General features: G+C 56.7%; 1 protein-coding gene across 1 annotated transcript; it reads left to right on the top strand.

Annotated features, from left to right (window-relative positions):
* Nucleotides 1-711: 711 nt before the first annotated feature.
* WNT9A (Wnt family member 9A) lies at nucleotides 712-26,968 on the top strand. Its single transcript, XM_029219049.1, has 4 exons — nucleotides 712-888; nucleotides 19,931-20,187; nucleotides 21,280-21,542; nucleotides 23,789-26,968. Exons 1-4 carry the CDS (start codon nucleotides 794-796, stop codon nucleotides 24,269-24,271), a joined length of 1,098 nt encoding a protein of 365 aa, XP_029074882.1. The 5' UTR covers nucleotides 712-793; the 3' UTR covers nucleotides 24,272-26,968.

The following is a 26,968-nucleotide window of genomic DNA, read 5'->3' as shown; positions in this document are numbered from 1 at the left end:
TTGATTTAAGGATAGGAAGAGAGAGGTCCCAAAATGTTGAGCGACCCGGCCCGCACCATCCCTCATCAGGTCGGCCTCATTCCCAGGACAACAAACCAGGGAGCAGAGCCCCTCTGGCCTCGCTTCCTGAACTGTCAGTCTTCGCAAAAGGCAGGGGCATCACCTGCTGGCTTGTCTCCCCTTTCATGCAAACTCCTCCGGGGTCCGACGCGCGCGCTCCAGCTCCGGACTGACACCGGAGTCCCCTGCGGCACCACCCCTTGCGTCGCGGCCAAGAGCTCCGCCTTGGCCCCGCCCCAGGCCACACCCCGCCCCCACGGCCGCCCCAAGTCCCCCACCCCCAGGTCTCCCAACGCTCCCACCCGCTTGCTCCCACCCGGCTAGCCGCCCAACGCCGGCCCCGCCGTCTTGCCCCAGGCCACCAACACTCTGTCTTGGCTCCACCCCCACAGCCGCCCTGTGGCTCGTTCCCTTCCCCCGGCCCCCGCCACGCTCCCGCCCCTTCCGGCCGCCCCGGTTCCCACCCGCCCCCTCGCGTGCCTCCCTTCCCACGCGCGAGGCGCGCCCTGAGACCCGAGTGGCCGGGCAGCAACGAGGCTGGGCGGGGCGCTGGCTCGGGTTTCGGCCCGCCCCCGGCGCCGGCGTGACCCCTCCCCGGGCGCGGGCGGGGCCGGGCCAGCTGGCCGGCGCCCCGCCCCCGGCCTGGCGCTCCGGGCGCTATAAGAGGGCGGCGGCTGCGGGGCGCCCAGCGCGGGGTCGGGAGCGCGATGGTCAGCCGCCGCGGCGCGGCAAGATGCTGGATGGGCCCCTGCTGGCGCGCTGGCTGGCCGCGGCCTTCGCGCTGACGCTGCTGCTCGCCGCGCTGCGCCCCTCGGCCGCCTACTTCGGGTAGGTGCCTCGGCAGCCCGGCGGGCGGGGCGGGCGGGCCGTGCCCGAGGCCGGCGCGGGCGCGAGGGCGGGGGCGACCCAGGTGCGCGGGGCGCGGTGCCCGGGCGAGCGAGGGCCCCCGGGTTGCCTGGAGCTGTTTGTTTGCGGAGCCCGCGTCGCTGGGTCCGCGAGTCGGTGTCCCCGTGGCGCGGAGCGCGGAGAGGGGCCGGCGTACCCGACGGGCTGGCGTGAGGCCCCGGTCCTCCGTGACCCCGGAGCCGTAGTCGCTGCGGCCGCGCCCGCGGCCGTGCGTGAGGCTCCCTGGAGCTTCGGGACCAAGCTCTGGTTATCGGCTCCCTTAGGCCAGGATTTCTTGCCAAACGTCTGGAGCCTCCCTGGCCCCTGCACACCCACCCCCCCTTGCAGTTTCCCCCTCCTTTCTCTCCTCGAGAAGTTAATTTAACAACAACAAAAAAATACGTACAAAATCCAGATGTTCCTTGCTCTGAGCCCCAAAGGGAAAAAAAAACTCCAGACTGGAGGAATTTTATTTTTCTTGCGCTTTGCTTCTGACGTTCGCTCGGGCCCCGGCCCGCGGGAGCGCGTCTGTGGGACCTCTCCGGTGCGCAGGGCCCAGCCCAGCCGTGAATGCTGCCTCCCGCCGCCTCCAGGGTCGCTGTCCTGCGCGCTTCTCCGCAGCAGCAGTTAGTGTGGTTTGGGCTCGTCTCTCTCCGACGTCCCTTCCTGCCCTTCCTCGTTCCTCGCTCCCAGATCTGGGATGTCCAGACGGGCGAGCTTTGGGGACCCTCGCTGTACTCTGCAGATGGGCACACCGGGGTCTGGGTGGCATCGTGTGGGCAGCCCTCAGGATCTCCCCAGTCTCCCCGCCTCCTTACCCCGTGCCACTCCTGGAGCCGAGGCCACCCTCGCGTCCTGCCCAGTCCCTGTCCTGCGTGCCCTGCGGCCGTTCCCGGGCTGCCGCCCTCCACCCGTCGTCACCTGTTCCCTCTCCCCTGGACCAGGCGCCGGCGCGCAGCGTCCTGGCCGGCAGAGGGCCCCGTTGGTCCAGAAATGTGGCACTGCCAGGGCGGGGAGAGGCCGACTGGGCGAGAAGCCCTGCAGGTGTATCCTGTTCTCAAAGAAAATAAAATATTTTCATGGGAAACTTTCCCTTTGTGTTTTTCTCCCCCCTCCCCCTTCTCCTGTTCTTTTTTCCTGGGTTGTCTTCCAGGGTCAGCTCCCTGTCTCCTTACCCTGGAGACCCCACCCCGCAGCCAGAGCTGTGGCTGTGGGTTTGGCCCGCCTGGGGCCCAGGCTGTGCAGAGGCTGGCACGCCCCTGCATGCCATCTGTGCAGCCTTTGCCTCACCCTCTCGGGCAGAGGGAGGGTCAGAGGCTGGCTGTCTGGCTGCAGGTCCACGGTGAGTCACGATGGCCTGTCAGCCAGCTGTGCCTTCTCGCTGTCCGGGCTTAGCCATGGGTCTGCTCACCAGGCTTCAGACACACCCTAGGCTTGTCTGCGCCACGCTGTGCTCTGCTTGGAGTCTCCCTGCTGCTGGCCTTTTCTCTCTGGGAAGATCAGACCCACAGGGTGGCGTTCAGGGTCCTGGCTCCTGCCCTCCATCCCAACCCCTGTAGCATCCCTCTTTTTCTCCGTGTTTTCTCTGCACTTTGTACCTTCAGGGAAGTGTGGCCAGTGGCTGTGTGGCAAGTCAGGAGGGCTTGGAGCCCCTGTGGCTTCTCCAGCTAGCCCTTCTGGCCCTGCTCTTTAATCCCAAAGGCCCCCTCAAGTGAGGCTTCCCAAGTCCTGCCCCGTGGGTAGCATAGAAAGCAGTTCTGCTGCCTCTGCTGGGGGTACACCCTACTTCCCCCTCCCCCTGCCACCAGACAAGAGAGACAAGACTCAGCTTGGTGGATGGAGGTCCTGGAGGATGGCAGGCTCTGTGCCAGCCCCACAGGCAGAGAAGGTAAGGGACCTGGTGCTGGAGTCCACTCAGGATAGCACCAGGCATGGAGGCCCAGCCTCTGGCTAGCAGTGACTGGCTGAGCCTGGGTCTGGGGCCCTTTCTCCTGGCTTAATAATGGGGCAGGAGCCAGAGGGGAGGGGGAGGAGGAGATGGCCCAAGGCAGGCAGGGCCAGGCAGGGCTGGGCCAGAGCCAGGGGGCCTCTCTGTGCCTTGTGCTGGGGCTTCCCTCCCCACCCCAAGTACAGAGGGAACAGGGGGAAGGAGCTGGGATCCAGCCCTCCTCTCCCTTCCCCCACTCTGAAAGCTCTGCCTGGCACAGAGGCTCACAGGCAGGGCAGCTCCAGTTACAGCCCAGAAACCCAGAGAGGCTGGCCTGGGGGAGGATCACGTGGGTGGTGGGAGCCCTCCCTGCCCCGCCCCCCCACCCCCCCAGGCTGCAACCCAACCCGCCCTGCTCCTGCTGTCCTGCTCAGCCTCTGGCCACCAGGCAGGGCCCTCCAGGTCACCTGCCTGCCATAGGAAAGGGGCTCTCCTGTCTTCCTCCCTGGCCTGACCATTCTTTTTGGTGTGATTAGCAGGTGGTGTTTCCATCTGGTTCTCCTGGGGCTACAGAGATGTCTGTGCTCTGGGGGCCTAGACAGCTGGCCTGATGCTCTCTTGGAAGGAAGTGGAGCCTGGTTCTAAGGAGGAAGAGACTGTCCCAAGGTCTTGTGGCAAGTTTGAGATACAAACTTGGACACCCCTCCCTGCTGCCAACCACCAAGTCCCCTGCCCCACCCCATAGATCTGGGTGGGCTCTCCCATACTTTGCTCCTCTCTTGGCGTTATCCTCAGGTGAGAATATAGAGCTAAAGGGTGGGCCTTGTGTGCTGAAACCTGCTCAGGAAGGGATGCCCCAGGCCCTGGGGCAAGCCACCCTTGTGCTCCTCTGAGCCTGGAGCCAGGGGCTGGATCTGGGGATTTGGGGAATCTGTGCTTGTCAGAGCAGGGTCTGGGCTCCCCAGCACCTTGCTGCCTCTTTCTTAGAGGTCCTGTGTGTGTGCTGAGCCAGCCCCCTGCAGAGGCCCCTGGGGAAACTGCTAGACAGGCATCCAGGGGCTGCACAGGCCAGCGGAGGCCTGAGGCTTCCAACGTGATTAATCTTCTATAGAAGTAAGAAGGGGCACGGTGAGCCCTGAGGCTCTTTCATGGTGTTGGCTTCAGCACTCCACATTATACAGGAAACATTTGCAGTGTGATGTGGGGGAGTGGGGCACTGCTGTGAGGTCTGGGCTCCTCCCAACTCTCTGGTCCAAGTAGCCTGGAGGCCTGCATGGAAGAGGCAGCACCAGGCGTGACACTAAGGGCTTCCCTACCCCATGAGGGGTGCTGGGAGCCAGTTTGAAAGGCAGCTGAGGTGCTCTGGACCATTGCAAATGGGGGAGGGCAATTGGCCTTAGGGCCAAAGGTCTTTTTGTTATTGAAACGTAACTCACATCCTGTAAATTTACTTAGTTGAAGTATACAGTTCAGTGGTTTTTAATACACCCACAAGGCTGTGCAGCCAGCACCGCTATCTAATTCCAGAACATTTTCATCACCCCAGAAACCTCATATCCCGTCCCCCCCTCCCCCAGCCCCTGGCAACCACTAATCCACTTTCTGTTTCTGTGGATTTGCCTGTTCTGGACATTTCATATAAATGGAATCATACCATACGTGGCCTTTCGCGTCTGGCTCTTTTCACCGAGCATACTGTTTTCACGATTTATTCACCTTTGTAGCAAGGATCAGTACATCATTCCTTTTTGTGACTAAATAATATTTGACTAGCTGGACATAGGGCAGTTTTCTTCCACCTATTCATCTGTTGATAGACACTTGGGTAGTTTCAACCTTTTGGCTATTGTGGATAATGCTCCTGTGAAAATTGGTGTACAAGTTTTTTTTTTGGCTGTATGTTTTCAGTTTTTCTCGGTACATACCTAGAAGTAGAATTGTTGGATCATATAGTCATGCTACGTTTAACCTTTTGAGAAGCCACCAAACTGTTTTCCACAGCATCATTTTACATTCCCGTCAGTAATGCACGAGGGTTCCAATTTCTCCACTCCTCGCCAATGCTTGTTAATTCTCTGATTTTAAAGAAAACATATTTTTTTGTTTGTTTTTAAATTCTGGCCACCCTGGTCGATTTGAGGTGGTGTCTCGTTGTAGTTTTGATTTACATTTCCCTGATGACTAGTGATGTTGAGCATCTTTTCATGTGCACAGTGGCTATTTATAATGTCTTATTTTGGGGAACTGTCTATTCAGTTTCTTTACCTACTTTTTGGCTCAGTTGTTTGTCTTTCTGTTGAGTTGTAAGAGCTCTTTAAATGTTCTAGATCTATTCTTGGACTGAGGAAAACCTGTTTTCTTGACCTGTGAGCTGGCATGCTCTCACCCCTTCATACAGGGGCTGCACCCATGGGTCTTCACAACAGATCTTCCCCCTGCTTGGCCCCCAGTGGACTATGTGGGGGGCCAGGGTGCAGGTGGCTGTTCATTTGCTGGAGCCTGGTCTGGGGTTGGGGCTAGCTAGGGGCCCTGGCACTGTGCTCGAGGTCTGCCCCAGAGGGGCTGCTGTCATTAGGGTGAGGGAGGGCTCTGAGTGTGGGTCAGGGAGGGTCGACTGCCCAGCGCCAGGAGGTGAGGGCATCTCCTCTGCTTCTCTGAATACTGAGCCTGGGGCTCAGCTGGCGGTCCTGTGTGGCCACGTGCCTGCTGGCTGCTTGGAGGAGGGGCTCCCAGCTGGTCCCTAGAGTAGGAAGAAGGAGGGAAGATTTCCTGGGCAGCAGGAGCGAGCCTAATGGTAGAATGGTAGAATGACAAGGCTGTACGGTGAGCCTGTGAGTGGGCAAGGGATAAGATGGAGCCCTGCTAAGAGAACGAGACAGCTCTGACAGGGGCTTGGTTGGCTTGTGTATGGGGCTGAGGGCTGGGGCTCACCTGTAGGGGAGGTCAGCCTTTCACAGAGAGGCTGGGGAGACCCAGAGTCCACTGGGGCTACGGAGGGGCTGACAGAGTGATAGGTGTCCCAGGGGATTCCCCGGCCAGGGGTGGTGGTGCTGTGAGCTAAGCAGGCAGGAGCCTGGGGAGTCACGTGGGTTTGGGCAACAGGGCAGGTGCTACCCATGGAGACCCACCTCTGGACAGACATGCCCGAAACAGTCCTGCAAGGCCTCAGATCTGGTGTTTGAGGGAGAGGCCATGGAGAGCAGTGTGCTTCAGAGGGTCAGGAGAGGGTAGGCCTGCACTGGCAGCTGAGGTGGGGGAGGGCCCAGGCAATGGGGCCCTATCCACAGTGTCCAGGGCAGCTGAGGGGCTGGCAGGGAGATTGCTGAGGCCCCTTGGAAGCCCTATGGGTGAGACCTCAGAACAGCAGGTGACGAGGGATGCAGGGCAGGGGCAGCAGGCTGAGGGAAGGTGCCTGGGGATGTGGGGAGGGCTTCAGGTCAGGGAAGGGAGCTCCAGGGACAGGAGAGGATAGAGGGGTGGTGTGTGGAGGGGCCTGGGCTTCCTGCCTGCAAAGGAGGGGGGATTCTTCTTGGACTATGGTCCAGGACCTCTGTGGCCAGCAGAGGGACCTAGGTGTTCCAGGTTCCCAGCCTATGGGTCCAGGGCAGACATGGGGAGGCAGTTGGAAAGAGCAGGCGGGGGAGGCAGAGGGGATCCCTTGGGGAGCTCACTGCCCCTTGCATCTCTCGTCTCCAGAGTCCCTCCTGCCTCCCCCCTTCTCCTGGCCAGTCTTCTTTGGGGGGCTGTGGACTCCCAAACCGTTGGCCCCTGCCTGGCCTATTGTCCCCTTCCATAGGCTCCTGGGGGGGCCCTGCCCTGGCCCCCTAATACAGAGACCAGATAGAGGCAGGTGGGAGCATCAGGCCAGGACTGGGCCTCTGGGCTGGGAATCTCGTGCACACAGGCTGTGGAGTCCGGTGGCCTCTTGGTGGGGTCTGAGGTGAGGAGGAAGCCGCCGCCATCTGGCTCCCCTCAGCTGTGTGAGCAGATGTTCTGCCACAGCCGGCGGCCGTCTGGACGGGAGGACAGCTGGCCTAATCTCACCCCCGTCCTTGCCACTGTGGTCCAGGACCTGACTCCAGAGCCATGGGCACTAGCATGATCCTGCCCAGGCTCTCAGGGTGGCCCCAGACTGAGGGTGGCGCCCACCACCCACCCCAGGGGCCTTGTGATATAGAGGACAATAGAAGTATGTGGGTATTTTTTCTCCTGGAAAAGAATGCACACACACGATTCCTCCCGGGGGGCTGTGGGCCCTGAATTCGGGGAGGAGCGATGAGCTGATAAGGGGCCTGGCTTGGCTTTCCTGGCTGTAGAAAAATGACACCTGTCAGCAGGGCCGGCACTCAGCCCCCTTAATCCCAGCCTGGGGGGCACCCGGCTCCCTTTGTGTATTGTCCCAGAGGTGGGGGTGCCCCTGCAGTGCCCACCCTGGCTCAGCAGACTGCAGGAGGTTTCAGAGGAGGCGCAGTTGTCTGGGAAGTGGGTGAGGCCAGGTCCCTGCTTGAAGGTCAGCCTCTGGTGGGTGGGGAACAGGGCCACTGTCCTCATGGGGCTACCCATCCTCCTGGGTCTGCCTCAGCTGTTGCCTCTTCCAGGAAGCCAGAGCATAGCCCAGAAGTATCACTCCTTACCTGTAGCTCACCTCTGGGGAAGCCAGGAGGTTCCCTTGTGGTGTCTCTTCCAAACTGCGCTGGGCTGGCTCTTCCGAGGCCTGTGAGGGGGCCCCTCCGCTTCCTGGCTCTGCACACAGGAGCCTGGTGTGGGGTCTGAGGTGCTCGTTCACCAGGTGGCCCAGCCCCCTGCTCACCCCTGGCCCTAACCTCCACCACGCTGCACCCACACTTGCTGACTGGGCCATTACACCTTCCAGCGCACGGATGGTGGGCCAGGTGCAGCAGACACAAGAAAATGGGGCCTGGATGTTGGACAGAGGCTTTGCGGGTGTTTTTGCTGTGGTGCCGTGCTGAGGGAAGAGGGCTCTGCTGGAGCTCCCAGGGTGGGAGGTGGGGGTTGAGGACCCCACTGAGCGAGCGTTGGGGAGGTGGGAGCAGGTGGCTGCCCACGGTGCATAGCAGGTCTGAGCAGGCCTCTGGAGTGGGGCTTGGTAGCATGGGCTGGATGATGACCAGCCTGTTTTCCTGCAGGGACTAATCATTAACGGACATCTGTGGGCTGGTCCAGGGTCTCCAGAGGAGGGCAGCCCCACTCAGGACAGTATCAACCTGGGTGGTGTGCTGCCCATCTGGCTCTGTGACCTGCGGGCACAGCCCGCCATGCTCCCCTGCTCCTCCCAGTGAGGTTCCTGGCTGGCCTGGTGCCCCTAGCCACAGGAGGAAACCCGGCCGCCCAGCTGGCAGGCCCTGCACCTCGAGACCGGCAGCCGGACGAGGGAATGGAAAAAGGCAAGCCTCAAGCTGCGTTTGTTTTTCTTAGCGATACCTGAGGTAGACGTGGCCAGGGAAGTGGTCTGGCCCGAGAGTAGAGGCTGCCAGGGGCTCCCAGACCAGAGCACACCAGACCTGGCTCCCTCTTGGACAGAGGGAGCAGCAGTGGCTGCCTCAGGCCACCCCAGGGTGGGGTGTTGATTGAGGCTGTCCCAGTGTTCCCCATCTGTGTCTGGCATGGTGCTAGGCCCCTGGGAGGCCAGCTCCAGGAAGGAAACCAGATATCAAAGTGATGCTGGTAGTGGCGGCGGTGGTGGTGGGGTCCGGTGGCTCTCTGACCACCTGCCCTGCATCTTGCCTGTCCTTTGTGGCAGCCCCGTCGTGGGTCCACAGCCATCTCTGAGGCCTGGGGATGTGGTGACCAGGGCACAGAGGTGGCCTGGTCACTCTGGTTCCTCCATGAAGCCACTGCAGCCTATCTTCTCCTTGCGGCAGTCAGTGAATCTGGGGGTCCCATGCAGCCTCAGCCACCTTCCTGGGGGCTTTCGGCATGCCACTGTCCAATCTGGGCTCCATCGTCCTCTGGAAAGGGGGCAGTTGGCTGGTGGCCCTCAGAGTCTGGGGGTCCCACGAGTTCTGCTCGCTTCAGGGACCTAGTGTGGATGAGGACCTTTCTGGTAGGCTTGGGGGTGCCAGGCCTGGTGGGCAGTGCTGTGGGTCCCAGTGTAGTGGAGTTTGCTGAGTCCTGTGTCTGCCAGCTGACCCCCAGGGTGGCCAGGCCTTAGCTAGGCAATCCCCTGGACAGTGATGGATCTGCGGACTGACCAAGAGCTCTTCGTGCCCTGGAATCTTCGGGCCCCATGAGGTGGAGAAGTCGGGACCTGGCAGTTCTCACAGCTGATGGAGGTGACAGCTGTCACAGACACAAGGTCTCTGCCACAGTGTGACCTGTATGCAGGGAGCTGCCCTCCCGCCCTGCTCAGCCCCATCCCTTGGCCCTCACCTCCTCCTTGGCACGGCAGGGCACCAAGTGATGGTGGAGCTCTCAGGGAGCCCCAGGCTCTGGTGGCGTCTATGCCCACCCCACACCCGCCTGCTTGGGTGGGAGGCTGCAGGCCACGGGAGGATGGAGGGTTAATCTCAGAACCAGTTCTCAGCACTGGAATTTGTTTTGAATTTGATTCACACAGAAATTAAACGCTGTCTGGTGGGGCTGAGGTTTCCTTGGCAGGGCGCTGTGGCTTCTGGAACTCCGGCCTCTTCTCCTTCCGCCCAGCCCAGGGTCTCAGCTCCCCATGCCCGGGGAGCTGGGTTTGTGGGCAGGGTGGCCCTTGTGGTGGCTGGGCCTGTAGGCAGGAGGAAGGGCAATCGAAATCTGTTCCCCTACCCCAACTGTGAGTGAGAAGGGGTGAGGCGTTCTAGGGGCTGAGTGATGTGGGACAAGGATGGCTCCAGTACCAGCGTGGGCCAAACCTGCACCCACCCTCTTCCGACAATGCCCGTCCCGCTACCTGGCTGTCCTTGGGGCAGATGTGAGGATGTGTGACTGGCTGGGTGCTCAGAGGGGCTGCATTAATAGTCCCCAAGCAGTCAGGCATGACAGCCTCAGGCCTGGTCCACAGAGGGGGTTGGGCATCCCCAGACTTGGCTCTGTCTGTCCTAGGTTCTTTCCTGCTGCCCCAGGGCTGGAGTGTGCTCTCTGCAGAGCTCGTCAGGGGGGTGAGCCCTCAGCAATGTGGGACCTAATCCAGGATGATCTGGTCTCAAGATCCTTACCTTGATTACTTCTGCAAAGAGCCTTATTCCAAAGGAGGCACATTCTGAGGTTCCAGGTGGCTGTGAATTTTGGGGACCTTTATCCTGTGCTTCAGATTATTCCTGCAAACAGTTTCTCAAATACGGCGACCAGCATATGGTCAGAGATAGCTTGGTGTGCAGGGAAATGCAGCCAAAGGACTTGCAGAAATGATGGCAGCAGACCAGTAAACAGAGCATCCCACACTGAATAAAACAACTCTCACTGTGCTTGCAGGAGCAAGATAAGCTTGGGATATCTGTAAGGAATGAGAAGCCACAAAAACTGACCCAGCAAGTTTGGAAAAACCAAATAGAACTGGGAAAAATTTTAAGTAGTAGACTGATTTGAAAGCAGATTATAAACAGTTGAAGAGAATTAGCAAACTGTAAGATGGGTCAAGAGAAATTACACAGAGTGTGGCATGGGAAGGCAGATACACAGAAAGCAGAGAGGGTGAGAAACCTGGGGACACAGTGAGGAGGTCCCACATGCTCCACCAGAGGCCCAGAGGTAGAAGAGAAGAGGAACTGATGGGGTGATACATGGAGAGAATGGCTGAGAGTTTTTCTGAAACTGATCAGAACAATCAAGAAGATTCAAGAGGCCCAGTGTTTTTCTAAGCAGAAAAAAAAAAAAAAAGTTCATGCCAGAACATGACAGATTGCAACTGCAAAACACCAAAGCAATCCCAAAAAACAAAATACAGATTACCTTCCAAGGATTGTCAGGCTGACAGCTAAGTTCAGAACTGAGAGCAAAGCCAGGAGGTGGTGGGACCATCCCCTTGGTGCATGAAAAGAAAATAACTGCCAGCCAAGAACTCTACGCTCGGTGAAGATTACTGTAAAATGAGGGTGAAATAAAGACATTTTCAGACAAATTGAGAGTTGCTCTGAAGGAAATGTTGACGCCGCAGCTTAGGCATGGGAAATGGCCCTGCTGTGTTCCGGACACAAAAAGGAGTGAACAGCAAGGAGAAGGTCACAGGGAAGGAGGGGATAAGGGAGCATTGAACAACTTCCTGTTGGGTCCTAAATGTAGAACTAAAATACACAACAGCATATAATTCCAGGGAGTCAGCAAGGTTGTGTTCTCAGGCCTCATATTACTGAGAAGGGGGTGGTATTGACCAACATTGAACATGGGTAACTTATAGACTCATGTTGTAATTTTGAGGGTAACCATGAAAATAATGGAAATATATGACTTCAAATTAACAAAAGGAAAAGGAGAATAATGAAAATAACCCAAAAGAAGGCAGGAGAGGAGAAAAGAAAAAGAAGAGGCATGGCCAGCAGAAAGGATAAACTGAGGCCCCAGGATCCCAGTGGATGAAATGTTCCAGGCATAAGGCTGAGGTGATTGGGGTTGTGGTCACGTCCTGAGTCTAATTATAGGCTCTGGGTGAGAGACACACGATGTAAGGATAGAGGACATAAGAGGATGGAGAGAGAGCACACCAGCTCAATGGGCCATAAGGTAAAGAGGGAAATGAGAGGAGAGAGAGACTCAGACTCAGCACAGTGATCTGAGCGGTGACTGTTTTAGTCAGCGACCTGGGGCTGTATCAGGCTCAGTCTGGTGCCCTGAGGCTGCAGTTTCGGAGAGACTGAAGCAGCCACAGTGGTAGCTTAAATGCATATTTTAGAAGTGGAGAGACACTTGAAAGCACTCAGCAAGTGTCCATCGCAAAAGTGAGGAAGAGAAGTAAGGTAAACCGAAAGAAAGTAGAAGTAGTGCAGAAATCAACAAAAAAACGTGCATTAGAGATGAACAGATCCCTCTCTGGGAAGGTCTTAGAAACACCTGAGGAGACTAACCCAGTGAAGAGGAGGCTCAGAGTGCTAGTGTCCAGCTACGGGGAACATCATCACAGATTCTGCAAACAAAAACAAGGGAATGTAATGAACAGTTCCATGCTGATAAATCTGCAAATTCAGAGGAAATGGAGAAAACCAAAAAAGTAACAGAAACAGATTCAAGATATAGAAATATTGACTAACACTATAGTAAGCAAAGAAATTGGGTCATTGGGAATGTAAAGTGGTATAGTCACTGTGGCAAACAATCTGACAGTTTCTCAAACAATTACATATGGAATTCCTCTATGACCTAGCAGTTCCACTCCTGGGTATATACCCATGAGAAATGAAAACATATGTTCACAAAAATATGTGTACATGAGTGGTCATAGTGGCATTATGAACAATAGCTGAAGAGTGAACAACTCAGGGACTTCCCTGGCAGTCCAGTGGTTAAGACTCTGCGCTCCCAATGCCAAGGGTGCGGGTTCCATCCCTGGTCAGAGAACTAAGATCCCTCATGCCGCAGGACGCGGCCAAAAAATAAATAAATAAAAAGATTGAACAGCTCAAACGTCCATCACCTGAGGAGTAGAAAAATAGAATGTGGTATATCCATACAGTGGGATATTATTACATGCTACCACATGGAGGGACCTTGAAAACATTGTGCTAATTGAAAGAAGCCAGTAAGAAAAGGCCACACGTTGTTTGATTCCTTTTATAGGAGATGTCCAGATCAGGCAGACCCCCAGAGGCAGAAGGTAGATTAGTGGTTGCCAGGAGTCGGGGGAGGGGAATAGGGAGGTAATAGCTAAAGAGTACGCTATGTAGTTTCTTTTTGAAGTGATGAAAATATCCTAAAATTGACTGTGGTGGTGTTTGCACATATCTGCAAATATACTACAAAATGCTGAATTATATACTTTAAATGGGCAAATTTTATGGTAAGTGAATTATATCTTAATATATAAAGGTGTTCTAAAAGAAAAGAAAAAAATTGGACCAGAAAGGAAATGTTTCCACCAAGAAAAGGTCAGCCTGCATGGCTTCATGGCAAGTTCCACCAAACAGTCAAGAAGACACGATTCTAATCTGACACAACTCTTCTAGGAAATTTAAAAAAACAAAACAAAACAAAAAACTCCTGCTAAGGCACTGAAACTCAGCAGGAAGAGCATGGGAGAAGAAAATTACAAGCACGGATGCAAACATCCTAGACAAAACATCATCAAGTTACATCAGCAAAACAGAGAAAGGATAAAACCCATTGTGGCCAACTGGGTTTATTCCAGGAATGCTTAATGTCTAACATTAGAAAAATCAATTAGTGAAATTCCTCAATTTAGCAGATTAAAGGAGAAAAATCACACATCAAAAGATGCAGGGATGACATTTGATAAAGTTCAACATCCATTTGTGATTTTAAAAACATTCATAGCAAACTAAAAGCAGAAGGGAACTTCTTTAACTTGATACAGGGTGTCCAGAAAAACACACAGCAAACCTCATGCTTAACGGTGAAATGGCAAAAGCTTCCCTTTTAAGACCAAGAGTCAGACAGGGATGCCTGTCGTCACCGTTGTCTAAATCTGGGTGATGCCAATTGTCTTAACAGACCCTCAAGCATGATGGGAGTCATTTCTCTCATGTAGCAATCACGTTCTGGCTCTGTGAGTGCATTGACTCCTGGTCTCTGGCCTTGTAGTGCCAGTCTTTAGGGCGCCCTTGCGTCTGGAGGGGTGGGTCTGGGTAGCAGAGATGAGCAAGGATGAGGGTCCCCACTTTCTGGTGGTTGTGCCCACAGTTCTCTCCTTCACTTCATGGCCACACGTGCTGGCAAGGGCACTGGACAGCTCTGTGCTGGCTGGTGGCTGTGGAGCTGGGGGTCAGGAGGCTGGGTCCCAGAGGGTAGCTGGCAGATTCTGCACGATTATGCTGATGGCCCTAGCCAGTGTAGCAAGGCAGGAAGAATCACATAGTAAGAAAATAGACTGGTGTCTCTGCAGACTGCATGATTGTACACAGAGCATCTGAAAATCATCAGAGATGAATTACAACACATAGCAAGGTCACCAAATACTAAATCAGCATAGGGTCATTTGGATTTTTGTAGGTCAGCAACAGAGGGAAGACTGACTTTATAAAGTTATTTTATTTTTATACACTATCACTCTGGAACACAGACTGACTCTAATACAGGCCAGCCCTGTGGGAGGCTGTAAGACTTCAGACTTCAGTGGGGGAACGTGTAAGACTTCAGAGAGAGGCAGGAAGGAATCCTGAGTAAATGGAGAGAGATGCTGTTCTCACCAATGGAGAGATTCAAAATTGCACACACAGGGGACTTCCCTGGTGGCGCAGTGGTTAAGCATCTGTCTGCCAATGCAGGGGTCACGGGTTCGATCCCTGGTCCGGGAAGATCCCACATGCTGCAGAGCAACTAAGCCTGTGCACCACAACTACTGAGCCCACACACCTAGAGCCCGTGCTCTGCAACAAGAGAAGCCATCACAATGAGAAGCCCCGCTCGCCACAACTAGAGAAAGCCCGCACACTGCAAAGAAGACCCAATGCAGCCAAAAATATATAAATAAATTTATTTTAAAAAATTGCACAGAGCAGTCATGACCACCCCAGCAAACCCTGTCACGTGTGTGCAAATGCAGAGCCAACATGTGCCCTTGGAATCTGTTGGAAGGAGCTCCTGACGGAATCCCAGTAAAACGTCAGGAGCTCGGGACACTAGCCCAGGGTGGAGCCTGGAAATGAGCCACATGTGAGGCTGCTGTGACATCACAGAGCAGCGAGGAGATGGAACCTTTGGGATCCTGAGGGAGGGATGCTGGCCCCACCATACTTCATGGGCAGATGTTGGTGTCAGCTGGATGGAGAGCTGGATGGGCACAGCAAGATGGGGAAGCTTTTGGAGGATGTTTAGGAGATTGTTTATGACATTAGTGGTGGCAGTTGAGAGTGCCTGGGCACAAGGCTGTTTCTTGAGCTGGGTGAGAGCTGTGTTTCCCAGTTGTGCTGCTCACTTCCATGTGTGTATTATATCTTTTGAAGATACCTGAGTGTTGTAAAGTGCCAGACCAACATTTAGGTCTCGTTTCTTCCCAGGAAATGGGTCCGGCGCTGGGAGAGGACAGCCAGGTGGAGCAAGGGCAGCCAACCTGGACTCAAGTCCTCCATGGGCTTCCTGGGCAGGCTTATGTGCCCATCGACCCACCTGTCTCAGACCAGATGCCCACAGAGAGGGAGGGGCAGCTGTGTTGAGCACAGTGGCAGGTGCACTGGTGTGGGCAGCTGGGCGGTTGGAGGGACTGTGCTGTGCCGGGTGGCCTGGGCACTTTGTAGGCTGGAAGGCGCGGCCCCTGGAGATAGGCTGTGTGGGCAGAGGCTCATTGCTCCAGGTTGTCATACAGGGCTGAGGGCCTGTGAGGGACTTCTCCATGCCACTGGCTGTATGTTGAACTTTGTCATTTTGAATGGGCCACATGTGCATGGGACAACGTGTGAGTGGCTCACACGCCATAAGGGAGAAGAACGTGTTTCCTCTGCCCCAGGCTGCCCTTTATCCTGGGTTGCCCCGTGCACCCACAGGTGTGCACGCAGGTACTCTGCAGAGGTAGGCCTGTGCCTTGCACTGAGTGTACACAGCAGGTGGGCTGCGGCTTTTCTGAGGCCTGCTGAATACTGGAGTGGATGGAGCCCATTTATTCAGCCAATCTCCAGTCTTTTTGAATACCAAACAGTGCTTCCAGTGTTTTTGCATGACAGCATTGCATTGGGTAACATGTGAGTGACATACGCTTGTACGTTGTTTCTTGCTGACATTAAATTTTTTTTTTTTGCTTATATGTTTTAAGATAACATATCTGTAGTCTGTATTTCTAGAAAGAGAATTGGTGGGTGAATTTTTATAGATATGTCAGTCCAGAGTTCCAGCCAAGGAGGAACACCTCCTTCCCTGTGTCCTTGACAATAATCCTATCAGACATTGATTTGTACTCCTCTGATGAATGAAAAATAACCTATCAATATAGTTTTTTTTTTTTTGTTTTTGCTGTATGCAGGCCTCTCACTGCTGTGGCCTCTCCCGTTGTGGAGCACAGGCTCAGGACCCACAGGCTCAGCAGCCATGGCTCACGGGCCTAGCCCCTCCGCGGCATGTGGGATCTTTCTGGACTGGGGCGTGAACCTGTGTCCCCCGCATCGGCAGGCGGACTCTCAACCACTGCGCCACCAGGGAAGCCCTCAATATAGTTTTATTTTGCATTTTTTTGAGTGAAATGCAAATAAGTTTTTAACAGCCAGCTATATTCTCTTCCCTTGAACTGTATGTTCATATCCTGTATCCAATTAACAGTTGATTCCTTTGTTATTGATCTAGAGGAAAAGATACGCCTGTGTCCACATATGTACATGCAACACATGCGCATGTGCCCACATGCACATGCCCACACACAAGCAAAGAAACTTGGTCCTTGGCCTGGGATCTGAATTGCAGCATTTCCTCTGTTGGTCTTGGGGTTCTATGCTACTTTTTGCTGTGCAGAGATTCTTGTACATTTAGATAGTCTAATTTATTAAATTTTAAAGGCATTTTGGATTCTGAGTCACTCTGACAAAAGCCTCCCTGATTCTAAGAATGTTTTATGAACCTCTCATCTTTCCTCCAGCACTTCTGTGGGTTCCTCGTTGTGTTGTCGTTTCTGCCTCTTGTCCCTGGGACCTTCTGCACTGAGCCCGGACCCACCTGACGGCCACCCTCTTCCCTGTACCCCATGCATTGTCTCACCCCTGCACCTCCGTGAGGGTTTGTCCTCTGTTGCTGCACTCCAGGCCATAAGTTCACAGGCTGGCTGCACTGAGTCCACACTGACTGTTAAGGGGGCCTGGGCAGGGGCCAGCTGGGCCCCCGTAAAAGGGAGGTGGGGACGTGCCACCTTGGGATGAGGGACGCCGGAGGGTAGAGCAGTGCTGCCCCCTTGGGTTTCAGCCTCATGCCTACCATGGGAGCTGGGTGATGGCTCAGGGGAAAGGCCTGGCCCTTGGGCCTCAGGCCTCAGCCATGTGGCCACACGATTTTCAGATGGTCATTCCTGGACTTGAGCTGACCCTTCCTCAACATCCTTCTGCCCAGAACAGATGTAGACCCCACCTGGCCTCAGGAGAGTGTCAGCTTGCCTGTGGCTGTGTTTATGGAGCTGCCTCTGATACCCTGGTAGACATGCTGAGGCCAGGTGGGAGTGAAACTACCTATAGCTATGTAGACTGGCCCTGGGTGTGGGGGACCCCTGAATTAGCTCCTCATGTGCAGTGTGGACACAGGCTGGCACCAGGTGGGGGGGCCCTGTCCTCAGTGCCCATGTGCAGAATTTGGACACAGGCACCCCCAATGCCTCCTGGAAGACTGGAAGGCAGCATCACCTGCCATTTATCTCCCGCTCCTCGTCCGTTTCCAGCCTGGCCCCAGGTCCCCCCAGGATGGCCTTACAGTAGGGGTCTTCTTGGATGCCGGAATGTTTTGGCAGCGGTGGGAGCTTGGTTAATCTGAATCCTGCCTGGGGGATGTGCTGGTTGGAGGCTACAGTGCTTTAGCCATGTGGCACGCAGTTCTGGGCACAGCTGTTGACATTCCTGTCTGGGGACAAGTCTCCACTGTGTGAGCTGTCTTTGTGTGAGGAGTATGGCTCTTCCGGCCTCCAGCCCAGGGTCCTCGGGCCCCTGCCTGCTCACCCTGCCCCAGCGCAGCAGCTGTCCTCAGGCAGGGGCCTGGAAGTCCACAAAACTGCCCCCTGACGTCAGCCTCTGCCACATCCCCATGTCCTTAGGCATGAAGTCCTAATGCTAGATAAGGGGTGCAGGTAACTGGGGCTGCCGTGTGCTGCTACCCCTCCAATGCATCGTCCCAGCTCCAAGCTCATGTGTCTTCTCCCCGAAGGTCTTACTGCCTCTGCATCCCCACTGCTCAGTGGCCCACAAAGGATCTGTCCGTGTCTCAGGGACCTTTGGAGCTTCTCCTCTAGCCAGCACCCATGCTGACCTCCCACCGCACACCCAGGGGCCTCCTGATTCAGAGTGTTGCTTATGGAGAGGGACACGGGTCTTTCAGCAACGTCTGCACAGACTTGAGCTGGCAGGGATGCCTCTGTGGGCTCTGCTCACTCACACCCTTGGTCTCAGGGTTGGGAGCAGTTGCCACCTCTGCTCTCCCACAGCTCACCGGTACACTAGCTCTGAGCACTGTGGAGAGCAGGGCCAAGGCCTGGGGTGGGTCTTCTCAGGGTGCCCACCATGGCCTCACTCATGCGGCACCTAAGTGTGCAGAGGTGGAGGGTAGTGGTCCAGTCAGCTCTGGTGTTCTGGTAGCCTCCTTGCCCAATGCTGCCTGGGCCTCCTGTCAGCCTGGTTCCCGAGCCTCAGCACCCTGCTTTGTTGTTCTCAGGGAGCTGATCAGCGAGGGTGAGACAGGGGCAACTCCTTCAGGGACCGGGGTCCAGAGGCCTCAGGGTAGGGCTGATTCTGCTTTGCACGGGCCCCACCCGTACCAGGGTGGATATGCAGCGACTCCCCTCTCCACCTAGGCAGGGCAGGGCATGCTGGGGTGTGTGTGCATGCAGCTACAAAATGGGGTACCCCAGGCTGTCCCCATGGGAACCTCAACCTGCAGCATTACTGCTGGAGTCTGTTAGAGGGTGGGGTTCTAGAAGGCCCTGCCCACATCCCTTCCCCTGCAGAAAGCTGCAGCTCTCCTTGTCAGCCCAGTGGCCACCGTACCCCTGAGGGGGCTTTGGAAGGACAGCAAGAAATGGGATGGGGCACGGTGTGGGGCTCCAGTATCTGTGAACTCCTGATACCCCTGGTTCCTGGGGTTGGCTGAGGTGAGAGGTGGGGGCTGGGGCTTGTTTCTAAAGATGCTCTAGTGGTGGGCTCTGAGCCCCATTCACGTCCAGGTGGGCACCTCTCCCTCCTGAGGGCTGAAGGTCTGGGTGGGGCTGGGCTTGGACGTTCCTGGAGCCCAGATGTGCAGTTGTCTGTCTGGGGACACTGAGGCCCATGGTTCTGAGCACAGAGCAGGCAGAAGGCCAGAGCCAGTCAGTCCCTGGATGGAGCAGCTGGTAAGGAGTTAGGGCAGGCAGGCCAGACAGAGGAAGACGGACCCAGGCCAGGGCCTTGGCTCAGCCAAGAGAAGGGGTGGAGTTGCACAAGAACCAGGAGCCCACTTCCTGGGTGGCACCTGGGTCCTGGGCTGGGAGACCCCTTCTGGTGCCCATATTCCAGGAGACCCCATTGGAACCATGGGGGCCATCTGCACAGGCTGCAGGACAGGGAGTGAGCCAGGGCCATCCTCAAGGGACCACAGGGCTGTGGGGGGCACCCCTAGCTGGGGATGGCAGAGTGTGGGGGTCCTAGAGCAAGCTGGGTAAGCAGACATGGGAGTGGGTCGGGGAGGGTACGGTAGATTTACATCTCATGTGGCCTGAGGCAACTGTGCCCGCTCCCTGCCTTGGTTGTATGCCCTTGGCCAATACCCTGGGCTGGGCAGTCTTCCCAGGTGTGTGTGTATGAGTTTCTAGCTGTGTGTTCCTTCCCCTGTCATCAGACCTGGGCAGTGAGGCTGGTGTCAGCTGGGGTGTGACTCCCTGAAGGGACTTGTTGGGGAGTGGTCAGCATCCATGTGGGTACCTGAGTTATGCTCACTGGGCAGCCAGTGTGAGAACCCAGGGCATGCAGGGGGCCAGGCAGGGGTCCACAAGCAGTTGGCAGGGCAGGGCGTGAGTGGATATGGGGGCAAGCGGGTGTAGAGAGGACGCCTGATGGGCAAGGGTCCCACGACCTTCTCACCACCCCTCCCCTGCCAGGTTCTCTGTGGCCCTTCTGTACCTGTCCCTGGGCCTGCTGCCCCTTCTGTCCCCCAGGTGGGCCCACTGGGGCTCTTATCCAGTTGCCACCATGCTTTCCGGCCGAGCAGGTTCTTCCACTGCCCCAGCATCTGCAGCCCTCGCCCAGCGCCCACCTTCTGCCTCTGGGGCAGGGCTCACTCTGGCCTCTCTGTGCCCAGGCTGACGGGCAGTGAGCCCCTGACCATCCTCCCGCTGACCCTGGAGCCGGAAGCAGCTGCCCAGGCACACTACAAGGCCTGCGACCGGCTGAAGCTGGAGCGCAAGCAGCGGCGCATGTGCCGCCGGGACCCCGGTGTGGCTGAGACGCTGGTGGAAGCGGTCAGCATGAGTGCTCTCGAGTGCCAGTACCAGTTCCGGTTTGAGCGCTGGAACTGTACGTTGGAGGGTCGCTACCGGGCCAGTCTGCTCAAGCGAGGTGAGTGTGCTGGGACAGTGGGCCGGAGCAGGGAGGCAGGACCTCCTAGCCCTGGTGTGCGCCCCTAGTGCATCACCTCAGCTGAGTTCCAGGTGACTGGGCGGTGGGTGGGATCTGACCCCCCTGATCCCCCCTTCCCCTTCCTCCTGCCCTCTCCCCCATGCCCGGTCCCTTCTCACACCTGCATGGAACAGTTGCTGGTGGCACAAGGCACATGTGGTCAGCTGTGACAAGGCCTGAGGCAGCTCTGATGGCTCTTGCCACATGGCAGTGGCTGAGGCCCAGTGCCTGGGCACAGGAGCAGGGGTCCAGCTGGTGCCCCAGCCCAGAGCACGGAGCCTCCTCTCTTGTGTCTCCGTCTGCATGAGGGTGCCGAGGGGGACTCTCATCTGAGTCTCTCAACAGCGTTGTTTTAAAAACTAGGGGACACGGGGGAAGGGTAAGCTGGGACGAAGTGAGAGAGTGGCATGGACATATATACACTACTAAATGTAAAATAGATAGCTAGTGGGAAGCAGCCGCATAGCACGGGGAGATCAGCTCGGTGCTTTGTGACCACCTAGAGGGGTGGGATAGGGAGGGTGGGAGGGAGGGAGATGCAAGAGGGAGGAGATATGGGGATATATGTATATGTATAGCTGATTCACTTTGTTATAAAGCAGAAACTAACACACCATTGTAAAGCAATTATACTCCAATAAAGATGTTAAAAAAAAAAAACAAAAAACTAGGGACCTGAGGCCCAGGGCATGGCAAGGCTCACAGAGGGCCCTGGCCAGTCTAGTAGGTTGGAGACCCAGATGGATAGGGTCTGCGATTGCTGGGCACACCTGTGGCCCAGTACACTCTGGGTTCTCTCCTGCCCCTGACCAGTCCTATGTCTGGGGCACAAGGGAGCACCTCCTGTCCCCAGGTGCACATGGCAGCCCAGGCAGGTATGCCCCTCCCTGCATGGAACACACCAGGAAGGATCCTTCCCGCAGACCCTGCTCTATATGGAATGTGTGCCTGGGGATGCCATGATTTGGCTGCACCTGAGTGAGACGGGGGCCGCTGTGGCCTGCTGACCTGCCCCTGCCCCCACCACCCCAGGCTTCAAGGAGACAGCCTTCCTTTACGCCATCTCCTCTGCTGGCCTGACGCATGCACTGGCCAAGGCGTGCAGTGCAGGCCGCATGGAGCGCTGCACTTGTGATGAGGCCCCTGACTTGGAGAACCGAGAGGCCTGGCAGTGGGGTGGCTGCGGGGACAATCTCAAGTACAGCAGCAAGTTCGTCAAGGAGTTCCTGGGTCGGCGGTCTAGCAAGGATCTGCGAGCCCGTGTGGATTTCCACAACAACCTCGTGGGTGTGAAGGCAAGCGGGGTGGGGTGCGGAGTGGGAAACGGTGCAGGGTGGGGGGCGCACAGGGCACAGGGCAGGGCATGGGGTGGGTGTGGGGTTGCAGGTGGCGTGAGTTGGGGAGCAGGGCGGGAAAGTGCAGAGGGGTGGGCAGGGTGCATATGTGTTTAAGGGCTGGGGTGCAGGGGCTGAGGGAGGGGCATTGGTGGTGGAGAGGTCTGGGAGGAGGTGAAGTCGGCTGCCTCTGGGGCTCTGTTCCAGCCACTGGTGACAGCCAGGGCCTCCAGTCCTTCTGCTTATAAGGCTCATTACTTACTGGATGGGCAGGGATACTAGTTGTTATGGTGGGGAACTCCATGGAGGGGGTGCCCCGTGGTCTCCCATGGTTGGGTGGAACCAGAAGGCCTACTTGCTGCTGGCTGGTGAACAGGCAGGTGGGTCCTGGCTGGTCAAGGCCACAGGGAGGGTCTCCCTGCTGGGCACCATCTAACCAGGAAGACAATGGACTGGTCCCTACCTGCCAGGGCTGAGGGGTGGGTGGTCCTGTCACCAGGGACCTAGGTGGACAGCAAACGGGTAAGTGTGTGGTCCAGGGGTCCCGGGGAAAAGCTGGGGGTGTGGCTGGCTCAAGCTGGGGAGGCGGCTGCTACCTCAGGGACCCTGTCTGTGGCCAGGACTGTTCCGAGGAAACTTGAAACAAAAGACTCAAGGTGAAAAGGACTGTTTCAGCTCTCTTGCTGGGCCCTTCTGGGAGCTGCTGGCTGCAGGCATGGCTGGACCTGGGGGGACCTGGCTCCGCAGCCACTCTCTACCCACCCCCACGCCACTGGAGGAGGCATCGGGTCCCGCCACCTTCACCGTGGACAGAACACCCCACCCTCTTAGTCCCTGCACAACCTGGCCAGTCAAACGCCTCCCAAGGCTCAGCCTGAGCTGTGGGATAGTCAGGGACTGGGAGGGGGATCTGCGCGCTTGCTGGGCAGCCCTTGGGATATGGAGCCCCAGCCTGGGGGCTGGAGGGGGGCGTGAGGTAATTAATGCCAGCCTCACTCTGAGCCCCTCTTTATTGAGAAGCCAGAGTTCTGAGGTGTGGGCTTATTAAAGAATCAATTTCCCCCTATTCCACAGGAGCTCTGCCTCTCCTTCCACCCTCTGGGGAGGGGTGCAGGCTGATTAAATCCCCCATGGGAGGCCCTTTCTTTTCCTCTGCACTCGCCCTTTTGTAAGCTATTAATGAAAAGTCAGAATATGAAAGTGCTCCATTAGCTCCACTGGTCCTGGGTAAGCCTCGTTTTAATTAAATTTGTCCGGGTTTCTCAGCAAAGTATCATTAAATGTGACTCTTCTGTTGCCTGGCTGGAGGGCAGCTATGTTTCTTAATCCCCCTTGAGCCGACTCTCCCTGGGGGCAGTGTGGGAGCTCAGGCCTGGCTTGGGGCCCACTGGGAGAGGGACCTCCCCTTCCCCTGCCGTTCTTCTTCCCCGTGTCCCTCTAGGGACCCCAGTGTGGAAAGTCAGGCAGGAGGCCCCGTGGGACAGCTGGGCTGACTCCACGGCTTTGCAGGTTGGACCCAAGTCCTGGGAGGGGAAGGGCCCAGCCTGGGTCTTAGGCAGCTTCCCAGATCCCAAGCGGAGTGTTGGTGCTGGGCCATGCCTGCTCCTGCCTGCATGTGTGCGGTGGGTGCAGCCCCCTCCCACCTGGACCTCTCTGGAGGCTTTCTCCCACTTTCCAAGTAGCAGGGTGGGGGATGGTGCCTGCACAGGCAGTAGCATCTGATCCCTATGCTCAGGCAGGGGCATGGCCAGTTCTGTCCACTAGGCAAGCTAACTTGCTTGTCCTTACTTTTTCAAGGAGCAGACTGCTGAGGACAGACTGTGTGGTCCTGGGGGGTGCTAACAGGGGGGCTAGTGGGGAGGTGTGCCCTGCCTTGCAGAGGGCAGCCTGGGACGCAGGGATGGGAAGGGAGGACCATGATGGTGCAGGAGGTGGGTTCAGGGTGCTGCAGTGGCCACTCTGAAGGTGTGGTGCTGGCTATGGGGTTTCTGTCCTGGGTGGTTCATGGCTTGGAGAGGGAGGGACATGTGTGGGTACCAGGGAGCCTGGGTAATGAGCAGTGGTGACCCCCTTTGCCTGGGCCTGGGTCTGGGGGGCCATGAGGTCTGGCCCTGGGGTGAATGGCAGTTCCAGCCCCTCTGAGGGTTGTCCTTGGGGACTGGTCTCCAGTCTGCTCAGAGTGGCCCTTATGCCCACCTCCCTCCCAGGTGATCAAGGCTGGGGTGGAGACCACATGCAAGTGCCACGGCGTGTCAGGCTCGTGCACCGTGCGGACGTGCTGGCGGCAGCTGGCGCCTTTCCATGAGGTGGGCAAGCGCCTGAAGCACAAGTACGAGACAGCGCTCAAGGTGGGCAGCACCACCAATGAGGCCACCGGCGAGGCCGGCGCCATCTCACCACCGCGGGGCCGGGCCACAGGGACGGGTGGTGGCGACCTGCTGCCCCGCACACCGGAGCTAGTGCACCTGGACGACTCACCCAGCTTCTGCTTGGCCGGCCGCTTCTCCCCAGGCACTGCCGGCCGCAGGTGCCACCGTGAGAAGAACTGCGAGAGTATCTGCTGCGGGCGTGGTCACAACACACAGAGTCGGGTGGTGACCCGGCCTTGCCAGTGCCAGGTGCGCTGGTGCTGCTATGTGGAGTGCAGGCAGTGCACCCAGCGCGAGGAAGTCTACACCTGCAAGGGCTGAGCCCCTGTGCCTGGCCAGGCTGCTGCAGGGGTGCAGGCAGTGTGTGCCATGTGAGGGGTGTACACCTGCAGGGGCTGAGCCCCTGGGCCTGGCCAGGCTGTCGCAGGGGTACAGGTGGTGTGTGCCATGTGAGAGGTCTAGACCTGCAGGAGCTGAGTCCTTGACCCGGGCGCCCCCAGTGTACTTGGTTACAAGGCAGGGGCAGAGGCCAGGGAGTTGGCTTTGCTGGCCATCTCTGCCCTTTTATCTCCCCATCTCAAAGGCCCAGTCTGACCTCTGCCTCCCCTGTGTTTGTCCCTCCCCATGACCTGAGAGCTTTGCACAGATGCTTTCCAAGCTGTGTCCCCCTGAGTCGCCAGGTGCCCCTCCCGCGCCGGGTGCCCTCCGAGGAGCAGCGGGCACACCTCCGTGACCACATGGCCTCTGTGTGAGCTGCCTGTGGCCTGTCCTGCACCAGCACTGGCTTAGAGTCAAACCACTAGGGCAGAGAGCAGATGCCTGGCTGCCCAGGTGCGGGGCTTCTACTGCCGGCCCCTCTGACGTCGAGCACTTCTCTTTGGAGTGATATCAGTGACTTTTAAGTTATTTTTATTTAACTAATATATAATTATTATTTTCTCCATCCCTGCAGTCTCCCAGGCTGTGGCTTCTCCCCCTCTCAGCAGAGCCTGGCCTGGAGGGGCCCCTTTCTCCCTCCCCTCCACGCCCCCTCCGAAACTGTTCGCCTGATCTGCTTTGTCGTTTGAAACCACTACATCCAGAGAGACATGCTGTCGTTGTTTTTGAAGAAGTAAAGCAGGCTGTGTCTGGCCACCACCCTCAGGGTTTCTGGAAGCCAGGTCCCATGGTCCAGGTCGGCTACCCATAGCAAGGCTGACCTGGGAAGTGGACGGGCCCTGCTCTGCACCCTGCGGGCACATGGCTCCACACTCTAGCCTCCTCAATGCAGATTCTGGGGCTGGGGGTGGCAGAAGGTGGCCTGTTCTCCCCCAGAGGTGGGCATGGGCAGAGGGGCAGGGCCAGCCCCTTGGAGGTTCATTTCATGAGGAAGGCACAGCTTGCTCTCTGTCACTGTGGGGGAGGCAGGGTGGGGACAGACATGGGTGGAGAGAGTCTAGGTTAGGATGTGGCAAGTGGAAGGCTGTTCTCCTTGGCCATGCTGTTGATTTTGCAGGGAAGGGAAAAGGATGGCCAGCACTGACCTGATTTGGTTTGAGGGTGTGTGCACACATGTGTGCATGTGTGTATGCATGCATGAGCGTGTGGTGTGTGTGCATGAGCATGTTTGATTGTGTGCATGCATGAGTGTATATGTGTGTATGTGATGTGTGTATGCATAAGTGCATGTGCGTGCTTGTGTGTGAGCACGTGTATGTATCTGCATGTGGTGTGTGTTCACGCATGAGAATGTGAGCACATCTGTGCATGGGTGTGCATGTATGTACACGGATGCATGTGTGTGTGTGGCCATGTGCACATGTTTGTGCATGTGTGGTGTCTGTGCTTTGTGTGAACATACGTGTGTGTGTGCACACATGTGCGTAAGCGTGTCTGCATGTGTGTGGTGTGTGTGATCATGCACACTGTGTTGGGTTGTGGTCAGTGCTTGGTTGGGGTGTGGCCTCTGCCCTGTGCCCTTCCTAGGTGTGGAGCTCTACTTCCCATGTTGGTGGGGCCTCCAGCCCTGGGCCCATCGTGCTCAGCTCTATGACTGTGCTCTGAGGGTGTGCGCTGGGGTTTGGGCAAGCACAGAGCTGGGTGGCAGCGTGGACACGGGAACTACTGAGTGAAGGGATTCCTCGGAGTCCAGGGGGGGCTTCAGGAACCCTGGGGACTGTGTTTTTAAAAGAAAACCTATTTATGTGGATGTGGGTCTCTTTGTCCCTGTTTTATAGTGTAAATAGTAAAGTTTATTCTCCTGTGGTTCAGAGAACGTCCCCATGAATAAGTGCATGCTGACAGAGTGGTGCAGCCAAGGCATGTCCCCTGGGAGGGGACAGTGGATGATGTGGGTCTGCCCCTCAGTCTCCTTCACGCCTGGCTGGAGAGGGTGAGGATAGGCTGGGGTGCATCCCAGTTGTCCCCAAGCATTCCCACCTGCTGGGGCCTGGAGCAGGCAGACCTGGCCATGCTTCTATGACAAGACTGTAGCTCGGTCACTACTGGGTCTGGAAAGGCGGCAAGTCAGAGGAAGGATTTTTTTTAATCAAATACCACATTTAGCTCTATGTCATAAATATTAAGAAAAGTATTTTTTTAAACAAGGCAGATTGAAAACGTCTGCTGGCTGGTTTGTTTATACATAAATATATATCAGAATGTCTTGCTAAGCAAAGAAACAACTCCCGCTGACGGAGCCTCTCATTAACGTGCTTCTCTCTGTGCAGCCGAGGATCTCTAAAAGAAAACATCCCCCGACCAGATCCCCCGACCCCCCCAGGGCCGCAGGGGCAGAGCCATGCTGAGGGCCAGGCAGGTCCCGGCCACCTGCTCTCTTCTCAGCATGCACAGACGTGACTCCGAGCTTGGTTAGGCCAGGTCCAGGCGGGCGGGAGGAGAGGGGCATTCACACACGAGAGAAGTCTTGTGTGAGCCTGTTGATTTCTCTACCTCATCTGTATAGCGAGTAGGTGTGTACTCGAGTGACTTGGAGAATGTATTTATTTAATGGCCTTGTGTAACAGAACAGAAACAAAT

This window comes from Monodon monoceros, unplaced genomic scaffold, assembly GCF_005190385.1.
Source record: "Monodon monoceros isolate NGI ecotype Baffin Bay Population unplaced genomic scaffold, NGI_Narwhal_1 Super_Scaffold_12, whole genome shotgun sequence".
Classification (NCBI taxonomy): Eukaryota; Metazoa; Chordata; class Mammalia; order Artiodactyla; family Monodontidae; genus Monodon; species Monodon monoceros.
This window is presented reverse-complemented; position numbering and strand designations above follow the sequence as displayed.